Below are 12,228 nucleotides of genomic sequence, written 5' to 3' on the forward strand. Positions count from 1 at the left end.
TTTAAGCTCATAATATTGTATCGTCTGCAAATTTTGCCACCTCACTGTTTAGCCCTTTTTCCAGATCATTTATGAATATGTTGAACAGAACAGGTCCCTGTACAGATTGCTGGGAGACACTGCTATTGACCTCTTTCCATTTGAAAGCTGACCATTTATTCCTACCCTTTGTTTCCTGTCTTTTAACCAGTTACTGATCTGTGAGAGTTTCTTTCCTCTTATCCCATGATTGCTTACTTTGCTTGAGAGCATTTAGTGAGGGACCTTGTCAAAGGCTTTCTGAAAGTCTAAGTACCCGATATCCATTGGCTTTCTGTTGTCCTGATGTTTGTATACCCCCTCCGTAAATTCTAATAGATTGATAAGGCATGAGTTCCCTTTATAAAAGCCATGATGACTCTTCCCCAGCAAATCGTGTTCATCTATGTGTCTGAAAATTCTGGGTTGTTTTTTTTTTTTACTATAATTTTAGCCAGTTTGCCTGCTACTGAGGTTAGGCTTACGGGGCTGTAATTGCCAGGATCACCTCTTGAGCCTTTTTTCAAAATTGTCATCACATTAACTATCCTCCAGCCATCTGGTACAGATGCTGATTTAAGCAATAGGTTACACACCACAGTCAGTTCTGCAATTTCACGTATGAGTTCCTTCAGAACTCTTGGGTGAATACCATCTGGTCCTGGTGACTTATTACTCTTTATCAGTTTTTTCCAAAGCCTCAATCTGGGACAGTTCCTCAGATGTGTCACCTAAAAAGAATGGCTCAGGTGTGGGAATCTCCTTCACATACTTTGCAGTGAAGACCGATGCAAAGAATTCATTTAGCTTCCCTGAAATGGCCTTCTTTTCCTTGAGTGCTCCTTTAGCACCTCGACCATCCAGTGGCCCTACTGATTGTTTGGCAGGCTTCCTGCTTCTTATATACTTAAAATTTTTTTGCTATTAGTTTTTGAGTCTTTGGCTAACTGCTTTTCAAATTCTTTCTTGGCCTGCCTTCTATTTTCTATTTTAAGTGGGATTTAACTTCCAATTTTTAAAGATGCCTTTTGCCTCTACCCTCTTCTTTTACTAACTTTTTAACTAACTTTCTCATTTTTGCGTAGTTCCCATTTCTGAAGGAAACGCTCATGTATCTTGATTTTGACAGGGTTTATATTTGCTAGTGCCAAATGCTGTGTTTAGCTTTGGAAGGTATTATGGGAAGTATCACTGTTAATATAAGTGGGCAAGAGTGAACTTAACTCTGTGCTAACATTTATATATAATATTAATGTGAGTGTAATACTGTGATGAAGTGGGAATTTTCTGTAATATTTTTGACACCCTATGTGTGCCTCAGTTTCACCTATATTTTGTATTGCTACCCAGTGGGGGAAAGAGAACTAAGTTTGAAACTGCCTGAAGTCATTTCCATAGGAAGAAGGAGGTGGCATTACCACCTCTTTCGGCAAGAAGGAAGATATATGAATTGGTATTACTTCCTTATCTACTCACCTTTCTCAAACGATGCTGCTCCAAAGCTGGGGGTGTAGCCCTGATGCTGTGGATCTATGACAGTTGGTGGGAGAAATCGGATGCTGAATCAACCCATAGTATTTTGCAATAAGTGACTTGCAGCAGTAGAAACAAGGTTAGTCAAAGGAAGCATCAAGAAAATGGTGTATAACCACCACTGTGAGACGGTCATCATAAACCTGTGCAAGGAGAGAGGGTTAAGTGTTGGGAAGTTCAACAAGGTGCAGCTTATTGCATGGCTGGAGAAGGATGATCGGACCAAGAAGTTGTTTCCAGACACAGGCAGGGTTCCCAGAGAATCGGAGAGTGACACAGGCAGCAGCAGGGCATCCTCAAGACCTGGTTCCCCAATCAGCATGGTGTTCTCACAACCCAGTTGCCCTTGAATAGATTAGAAGTAGTGGGAGTTGGAGCTAAGAGCAAACGAGCTAGCAGATCGTGAGAGGCAGCAAAAATATGAAGAATGGTGAAAACATCAGACGAAGCAATGAAAGCATGACCTGGAGATGGAGAAGCAGAGGAGCAAGAGGTCCCATAGAGGGGTAAGTGGTGAAAGACCCCAGAATGCCAGTTCTTCAGGGAGCCTAGACACCAAATTGTTGCCCCAGTTTGAGGAGGCAGGCGGAGATATAGATGCCTACCTCACTGCCTTTGAGAAGGCTTACAATCTGGTTGACTCCCTTACTGAGTTCCAAAGCTATAGAGGCATACAGCCAGATGGGCAGAGTTGATGGAGACTATGAACAGTTTAAAAGGTGTTACTGCTTAAGTTTGCATTAACACCTGAGGCTTATAAGAAAGTGTTTCAGGGGTGTGCAAAGGACCTACGCTGTAGCATATATGGAAACCACCATGCTGATGGGAGTATATCTTCACAAATGGAATCATAGAATCATAGATTATCAGGGTTGGAAGGGACCTCAGGAGGTCATCTAGTCCAACCCCCTGCTCAAAGCAGGACCAATCCTCAACTAAATCATCCCAGCCAAGGCTTTGTCAAGCCTGACCCTAAAAACCTCTAAGGAAGGAGATTCCACAACCTCCCTAGGTAACCCATTCCAGTGCTTCACCATCCTCCTAGTGAAATAGTTTTTCCTAATATCCAACCTAAACCTCCCCTACTGCATCTTGAGACCATTACTCCTTGTTCTGTCATCTGCTACCACTGAGAACAGTCTAGATCCATCCTCTTTGGAACCCCCTTTCAGGTAATTGAAAGCAGCTATCAAATCCCCCCTCATTCTTCTCTTCTGCAGACTAAATAATCCAAGTTCTCTCAGCCGCTCCTCATAAGTCATGTGCTACAGCCCCCTAATCATTTTTGTTGCCCTCTGCTGGACTCTTTCCAATTTTTCCACATCCTCCTTGTAGTGTGGGGCCCAAAACTGGACACAGTACTCCAGATGAGGCCTCACCAATGCCGAATAGAGGGGAATGATCATGTCCCTTGATCTGCTGGCAATGCTCCTACTTATACAGCCCCAAATGCCATTAGCCTTCTTGGCAACAAGGGCACACAGTTGACTCATATCCAGCTTCTCCTCCACTGTAACCCCTAGGTCCTTTTCTGCAGACCTGCTGCCTAGCCACTTGGTCCCTAGTCTGTAGCAGTGCATGGGATTCTTCCGTCCTAAGTGCAGGACTCTGCACTTGTCCTTGTTGAACCTCATCAGATTTCTTTTGGCCCAATCCTTTAATTTGTCTAGGTCCCTCTGTATCCTATTCCTATCCTCCATTGTATCTACCACTCCTCCCAGTTTAGTGTCATCTGCAAACTTCCTGAGGGTGCAATCCACACCATCCTCCAGATCATTAATGAAGATATTGAACAAAACCGGCCCCAGGACTGACACTTGGGGCACTCCGCTTGATACTAGCTGCCAACCAGACAGGGAGCCATTGAGCACTACCCGTTGAGCCCGATGGGATAACGGTGCAGGTGGAGGATTTGTATAAATGCTTGACAAAGCCCTGGCTGGGATTATTTAGTTGGTGTTGGTTCTGCTTTGAGCAGGGGGTTGGACTAGATGACCTCCTGAGGTCTCTTCCAACCCTAATCTTCTGTGATTCTATGATTCAATGATGGTGAAGTTGGAAAACTCTGAGATGTGTTGCCATGAGCTTAAAATGTAGTTAGTGGACAGGAAGACTAACGGGCTATGTAATGCAAGCTGGTTGGCACATGGACAGTTGGTCTGAGTATGAAAAGAGACCCAACGGGGACTCGCCTAAGCATCTGTCCTGGGATAGGGAACCAGTAGAGGTACCTGAGAAGTGGGATTCAGGTACACCCACAGTGGGGGGGAGCAGCTGACCCAGGTAGCCCCTGCTAAGAGATTGTAAAGACCTGAGATGCGACATTTGTAGGAAACCGAGTATAATGCCTAAGGATTGATGAAGTAAGGTTTGCCCGGGACAGAGAGACGGACACATACTCTATGCAGCCAAGAAAGCAGCCAGCAGTTCAGGCTCAGAGAGTGAATTATGTGACAGAATTTTTGAAAGGGAAGACATGAAACTGTTCTGAACTGTGGATTAGAAACAGTAAGTTGACTGATTAGAAACTGTGCTGTAAGAATCATGGAAGTGCCTGGTAGAACAGGTACCAAGGTGATGAGAAATATGCTGGATCATCTATGGATAACAATTGTGGGTTTGAACTTCCATGGGTCACTGGGTAAAATGACCCTGCTTAGGTTGCTGTCGAAGGAGGAAAAGATATGACAAAGTGGGAATTTTCTGTAATATTTTTATGAAGTCTATGTGTGCCTCGGTTTCCCAGATATTTTGCATGAATACCCTGTGGGGAAAAAGGACTAAGTTTGCTCTCAGGGCAGGCTGAGAGATATACATGTATGTGTGTCACCTAGCTGTCTGAGCCAAAATGGGTCATTTAAAAAGGACCGGCCGAGGCCCATTCTGAGAAGACAGTGGAAAACCCAATCACCAGGACATTGACACCTAGCATCCGGTGACCCAGTAAGGAAGGGATTTTCCCCGCCTCTCAGCAGGAAAGCTGAGCATAGACCCCAGCTCGAGAACAAAGGATTGGAAGGTGTGAGGTGAGGGATAAGTGTTGGATTCTGAAGGAAGCTGGAGGCTCTCTCACTTGGGAACTAAGACGATGATACGGAGAGAAAAACACAGAGCCTGAACATGAGTTCACTACAGCTTGGCTGGGCTCTGGGCTGACCAGAATGGACTATGCTTTAGCCTTTATTTCTCTGTGCTAACAAACGGGCATCCTGTGCTGTGTTCTAGTGGACTAATACAGGCTACTGTTTGACAGTGTTGTTTGAGTCACTGCGAATACTTGCTGAGGTGCATTAATCCCTGAAGGGTGGACAAGTCTCAAGCAGGAGTCTGTCTTAGTTGGACTTGCTGAACCGAGCTCACGGGTGAAGCAGGAGGACTAAAGCCCAGAGGTTCAGTCAAGGAGGCGGTGAGGCCACTGTTGTCTTAACAGGCTAGCGAACTGGAGTCCAAGGGGTTCTGCAACCCATAGCAGCCAGCATGGCTTCTGGTCTCTTCTCTCCCTCGCTCAGCTTCCATGTCCTGTTCATCTAGCTTAGCCCCAGAGAGGGCTCCTTGATTGTGCCCAAGCTGTTTTGGCTGTAAGCGCCAGACTGTCCCTTAAAGGGGCACCCCACCATAACTCCCAAGGAAGAGATGGAGGAATGAGACCCAGTAGACTAGTCCCTCCTGAATTCTTGGAGGTGATGTTTAAAAGGGTCTCCATTACGCTAGGACTCCAAGCCTAGCAGACAAAGGAGAACAAGAAAGGTCAGAATGGAGGATGGACCTTTTGGGGGGAAAGGCTCAAAATGAGACTAAGAAAACTATGTTCTTTCCCTTGCATTCCTTGTTTGAAAGCAGGATCAATCTGAATGGGAAGAGCCAGCTACAGACAGATATTCTGAAAAACAGGCTCCCAAGTTCTGTCATTTCCCCTAAGATAAATGACTCTCTCCAAATTCCTTACACAGTAGACACAGGCCTACTATTTTCCTGAACACCAAACCAATAGGCATATTGAGGCATCCCTCAGAAAATGTATGAAGCTTTAACTATCGTCCTTCAAGTATACATCTCTTCCGAGGCCCTCACAAGGCCATCTGGCTTAGACAAATGACTAGAATGAATCTAATAATGAGTCAAGTCTGTACTCCATAAGATCACCCTGGCAGCCTCTTATATATTGGAGCTTCCTTGGATGCTCTGAGAGCCTCATCCAGGAGTGGTGTTCAGGAGGCAGCTCTGCCTTTGTTCCTGGTAGTGTGTTGACCAAGAAATCCATGCCTTTTTGTGGAGACCTTGTAGACACTGCCAAGCTGCCTTTTACCTTGGTCCTGACCTCTCCAGGAGATGTTCCGGGAAGGAGAAGTGTCAGAGTCACAGCAGTTCTATGAAGTGACTGTGTCCTGGAATTGATAAGATCCCAAAGAGCAGGTTTCTCTTCTCTCTCTCAAGCCTCCAACAATCGGATGCACTGAGCCATACTGAATGAAATAAAGCAGCTGTCCCAGACAAGACAATAAGAGGGAAGATGAGAGATTTCCCTTGCTCTGCTCTATTGTATTTGTATTGCCCAGGAGGCACAGCCTGTGGGAAACTATAATATATCTAAAGTCTCTCTACAGATGCATGGAAAATCTTGGTGACTCCTGGTACGGAATCATGGAAGCCTTGTATGTGGATGGCCATATGGCTTCCCTGCCTATCCAGATCAGGAACTTTCATTGTAAGTTCCTTCGTTTCTACTATCGGGGTGATGCTGGTCTCTGTCACTCTCAGTCATGGGAATGGCTGCCCTCTACTCCAAAGGAATTCATATGGAAAGCAGTGACTGAAAAGGACCGTACAGTCTGGTGGGAACCACGTGAATGTGAGCTCCCCCAGTGATGCTGTGGCTGAAATGACTAACATGATCAAAGGATGCATGGCCGGGGGAATATCAAGCAGGAGAAAGAGATGATTTACACCTCTGTATAGAACACTGGTGAGATGAGTAGTAGCATACTCCGTTCCCACTTTAAAGAGGAAGTTGCCAAATTGGAACGGATTCAGAGAAGAGCCACAATGATGATTCCAGGTCTGGAAGACCTGTCTTACAGTGAGAGACTGAAAAAGCTCAGTCTTTTCAGCTTGTTCAAGAGACGATTAAGAGGTGACTTGATGAGGATCTATAAGCACATACACAGGGGAAGGGGTGTCAGATAATAAAGGGCTTTATGGATTTCCCCCCTCTTCCTCTACTACATGCTGGTAAAAGGTGTATTTGTGCAGTCAGTACATACACCAATGTATCAGACTTCTCATCCCTTCATGGCATGGATTTATCATAAATACAGTCACCTTCTATGGTGGTGGTGGCCTGTGATAACTGAGCACATTTTAGATATTAAAAAGAAATGCTGCTTTCTTTTCAGTGTAAGGCCTGATTCAGTAAAAAGCAATGTGCAGGTTCTGAAAATTCCAAAGTGCTTGGCATTTGGATATACAATGTAATAAGGTGCTTTTCAGTAATATGGTAATCTATTACTATAGCAATGGGTAGTGTTGCCTCTATCTCCAGACTTCTTTTGCCAAAGTCCCTTCCTTTGCTCTTGTTCAGCAGCCTTCACTGTGAACACTTAAATGCTGAAAGGCAGGGGGTTAATCCACTGAGGTTACTTAGAATCTGACATCTGTATTAGCATGGTTCCATGGAAAACCTCTACCAGCAGAGCGTTGGAAAGGTCCCATGGATTCTACTGGGTTTTGAATCAGAGGCTAATGAAGAGGTTGGTCCAGAGTTTGAAGAGTGTTTATTCTATTTCTGATCTAGATTTAGTATGTTTTGTGAGGAAGTGCTGAACCTGTTTATTTTGAGGAATATATTTTCTCTTTTCAATGTGTTTTATTGTATAATATGTTTGTGATGTCTTTTATATGGTAAGACAGATACTATGTCTCAGTGCTAGTGTCATGGTCCTATTATGCCTGCTGCTTATTGCTATTTGATATTAATTATTATTATTTGCTTACATCTTCATTCCAATTGAAAGGGGGACCACCTCCTTTATCGTCTAAAATGCTGCCATTTCTTGCTCCTAGCTCCCATGCCAGCCCATCCTTCCCCCACTATTAAAAATCATATTTCTAAAGGTTTGTTTAAAAAAACCAACATACCCTGCCTGGGAAATTAACCCCCCCACCATGGACTTAATATGTTATGCCCACAGCACTTTCTTATCACCTAATCTTCAGCCAGCCCTATGATAGGGTGGGATCCTGCTAGGCTAGCAGTTGCAGTGCTGCTACCACAACAACAGTACAAGCAGTTACTAGCAGCAGGAGGTAGTGCGACATAGTATCACAGCAGAGAGATCACTTTGTAATGTGTTTGTGCCCTGAGCTGCATAAGTAGCACACTTTAGAAATATAAAACCAAACTAATCCATTGCTTCCATTGCACTTTAAAGTGGGTCAGTAAAAGCAATGCTATCATCTGAAAATCCAAGACAATGGTATCTGCTTATAGAATGCAGTACTGCTTTGTGCCAATATGCTATGGTATTACCACAGCAAATACAGCGCTACCTCGATATAACGCGACCCGATATAACACGAATTTGGATATAACGCGGTAAAGCAGTGCTCCGGGGTGGGGGGGCTGCGCACTCCGGTGGATCAAAGCAAATTCAATATAACGTGGTTTCACCTATAACGCGGTAAGATTTTTTTTGGCTCCCGAGGACAGCGTTATATCGAGGTAGAGGTGTACTGCAAGCAGAAGATGTGCCACTAAAGCAGAACTTCTTGAAAGTTAAGTTATGCTGAAATCCAATGAATTGTATAAATCAGTCCCTCAAATTAGAGAACATATTTATTTCTTAAAAATAAATTAGGGAAAACTTTTGGTAGCAACATGTCATGGGAATTTCTCACTGTCCTACAAGAGCAGTGAGGCAGTGCTGTCAGAGTCAGGAAAGCAGGTATTTTTGCTCAGAATATTTTAAACATGCTGAAGAGAACTCTCATCCCCAGACCCATGATAATATGTAAATCTAGACTTGCAGAAGAGTAGTAGCTAGGATTCCTACGTTCTGTTCTTATTCCTGCCTCTGGTTTACTCTTACCTAATGTTCATATAAATGTTCTTAGTGCCAGATTTTCAAGAGATTGGCATCCAGCAGCCCTTATTGTATGCCCACTTGTTCATACTCTCTATTACACAAGATCCAGATGACAATTGGAGCTGCTGCATGCTGAGCTCTTTGAAAATCTAGCCCTTAAAGATGGTATCTCACTTAAGGTTCTTAACTCCCCTCTTTATTTCAACAGGAACTCAGGGAATGAGCTGCAGGTGTATTATGCCTCTCTGAGAAATTACCAAGACTTCTTTGAAGCTATTCACAGAAGGGGGGATACATTCTACGTGGTATCTTTTCGTAGGGTAAGTGCAACACACATTCAGTATTGAACTGGTAAATGGGGCATTGGTAAAGATCATGATGATTCAGCATTTGGTCCTTGAGATAGGGGAGGAGTGCTAGTCCACAGTTGAAGTTGAAGCTAATTTACCTTTTTAAGTCTGATTTTTTTCAAAAATCCCTTGTTTTACTGGAAAAAAACAATCTACCTGAAATTGCACATGCCACAATTCTTTCCAGGATAGAAGTTGTCTGGAAAGTCCGGGAAGAATCACACAAGGAGTTTCAAAGATACAAAGCTTGATTTTTTTCCTTGTTCCCTTTTTTACAGATGTTTTCTAAACTGTTTTGGTTACTATATTTCCTAATTCATGAGGAAGCTTCACTTCATCTCCAAGTGTCATTACTGAACGGAAGTGTCTTTCATGGGATTTGAGGAGGTGCTTGTAGCAATTATGGAGTGGTCACTAATGAGATGAACCTAAGTGATGAATGGATATGGTTGTTTCACAGCTTCTAGTTGTTCTCAAGGTGTCACAACCGGGGTACAGCTAGTCTTGCGTGGCTGAAATGATGGTGTATTTCCATAGTTTAGACCTTTTTAGGAAGGTTGTAGGGTGGCACTCTCATTTGGAATCCCAAACTTTCTATGGGTCTTGTGTAAACTGCAGCATTGTTTTCATGGTTTTTGGATAAAGCAAATGATGGATTTTTTTTTTCTGTCTTAAATATTGGTTACAATTTTTTTTGTCTATGACTATTACTGAATAAAACTTGGTTGCAAACTTAGCCCAAAGGATAACTTGTATTGTGTCAGTTCAGGGAAGGTTTTCTCTCTTTTGAGGACTGCCAGTAAATCCATAGAATGTAGTTTAAATCTGGAGTGCACTAGAACAGGATTGCACTGTTGCTAAACATTGATCCAGCTCCTGACTCATGCTGGGATCAGTTTAATTGTTAAACATCAATCTTTCTTAACAAGCCAGACATTTGTGAGCAGACTGACTGCTCTGCATTCCAGCCAGTGATGGATTTTATCAGGTGGTAGAGGAATAACTAGTCTTGTAAGTAAACTCAAAAGGTACCATTTCTGAGTTTCTAATGGAGCTGCTGTTACTGAAAGGCCAAGCCTGATCAGTGATGTTAAAAATCAGATTGCAGATTCACATATCTGCAATCTGATTAGTAACCACTAGTTCTAAGGCTTCCCAGCTAGAGATCCATACCCCTCAAGGAGTAGGTAAAGCACCAGTGGCAGTCCTTAGTATTTACCAGGTTTCAGTAAAAGCTGTTCATACAGTTCTCATCGGGCTGAATGTGACCTTTGCTACTTCACAGGCTTTCTGGGGGATAGCTGTGCTCTTCTTCCAAGGGCTGTCATCCTGTTCACTTTTCCAGATGTTGTACTGCTGCTTCTGCTGATTGCAAAGGGAAGAGCAGAGAGGGCCATTCAGAGGGTAGGACCCATATAGCCAAACACAGGTAATATTAAACAAGAAGACATGTGCTAGAAGTATGCTGAAAGCATATGTAGCACACATCTGTACCAATGCTATTATTAAAGCCATCCAGGAGTGTCTGTATTGTCCATGCACCTCATTGCACTAAACCTTACAAGTGCTTTGGAATAGTGTGAACAAGCAACTGACTAGAGGATCCGTAAGGACTCGCTACTGTAAGCCATTGAGCACTCTGGTCCTGACACTTAATATTCAGCCTTTCCTAAAAAGGCTCTTTAAAGAGATACCTACTGAAAATCAGCTCGGCACGCGTGCCATAGGTTGCCTACCCCTGAGATACATTATCAAAAGGCATGTTAGGAAACTGATTATTTTTAAAATCTTATTTTTCCCAGCCTCAATAATTCTTCTTCACTGTATGTCCATGAGAATGTGTGTTTGATCTCTGAATACATCCCATACTTCACTGGGCCTCTCTACAGAACTTTCGGTTATCGTGTGAGGTTTGTGTCTGTAAAAATCTCAGACACAATCAAATAGTGACATTCTTACTGGAATTGAGGGTTTTGTGTTGAATAAGGCTTAGTTTCCAGGCTTGTGTCACAAGGTTGGAATTTTGTTATTAAATGCTTGGCAAGTGCATCTGTTCTTTCAGCAGTCCCTAACAGCAGAAATATAGTTAGAATGAGACTTGAAATAGCTTTGGGTGGGATGGTTAATTATGAAACTTTTTGAAGCAACTTCATAACAAAGAGCAAAATTGTATTTGTCAGGCTGTTCATCTTCTGCAGTTGCTTGTCATGGGCCTACCTGAATACACTAGCCAGTTCATGTATTCTGTTTAGATTGTACACACTGGCAGATAATGATTAGAAAGAGGCACTGACTTCCATTCTGACTTGCAAAGCCATGCTTTAAATGCTTAATTTTTTTTGTATTTGATGAAACTCCTGCTTGTAATACATCAGAGCCAAACAAGCGATTTTTCTTTTACCAAACATAAAGTCTCTTAGGGTTAGGGTTAAGCAGGTAGTATGTCTATTTTGTGAATGAAATGTTTTAGTCTATGTCTTCACTATACTTTTGTTGGTATAACTTATGTTGCTCAGGGGTGTGAAAAAGAACATATCCCTGAACGACAGAAGTTGCACCGACAGAAACACTGGTGTGGACAGCGCTATGTCGGCGGGAGATGCTCTCCCACCGACATAGCTATCACCTCATTGAAGTTGCTTTAATTATGTCGACAGGAAAGCTCTCTCCCGTCAGCATATAGTGGCTACATGAGTGACCTTATAGCGGCGCATCTGCATTGGTACAGCTGTGCCGCTGTAAGCTTGCTAATGTAGCTGTTTTGTGCATCTCCCATTTATTACTTTATCAAGGTAAACCTGAACTGATGAAATTATTTCCTCAGAGGCAAACTCTTTGCCACTTAGATGAACTATTTAGATCCCTTTGTAAGTGAAAAGGAAAAATTCCTACACATGCCCTGGGGTGTAGTTACCAGGAACTCAGCCTGGGAAGTTTCCTTTCTTCATTAGGAATCACTGTCCCAAACTCCTTCTCACTGAGGTTTCACATTTCATTGTGTAATGGGTATTGGAAAAATATTTTTTCTGAAACTATTCCCTCTGGAGGGTCAATACACTTCTCTTCAGATAAGTCATCAGTAAGGATAAGATTTTTGTCATAGAAGTCACAGATTCCGTGACTTTCAGAGACCTCAGTGACATTTTCCCTTCCCTGGGGTGGCAGGACTGGAGCTGTCAGTCAGCCGGGGCCCCGGAGCTCCAAGCCACCACAGGCAGCAGGGCTCTGAGGTTGTCGCAATGCCT

General features: G+C 43.2%; 1 protein-coding gene across 2 annotated transcripts in view; it reads left to right on the forward strand.

Annotated features, from left to right (window-relative positions):
• The window catches only part of LOC112104980 (cyclic AMP-dependent transcription factor ATF-6 alpha), a 362,675-nt gene that overhangs the window by 213,642 nt on the left and 136,805 nt on the right, over positions 1 to 12,228 (forward strand). For both annotated transcript variants that reach the window (XM_026655320.1, XM_026655321.1), the window contains one exon: positions 8,842 to 8,953. In XM_026655320.1, coding sequence (XP_026511105.1) covers positions 8,842 to 8,953 — 112 coding nt within the window. The remainder of the gene's footprint in view (positions 1 to 8,841; positions 8,954 to 12,228) is intronic.

Source organism: Terrapene carolina, unplaced genomic scaffold (assembly GCF_002925995.2).
Source record: "Terrapene carolina triunguis isolate 2854851 unplaced genomic scaffold, T_m_triunguis-2.0 Scaffold210, whole genome shotgun sequence".
Lineage (NCBI taxonomy): Eukaryota > Metazoa > Chordata > Testudines > Emydidae > Terrapene > Terrapene triunguis.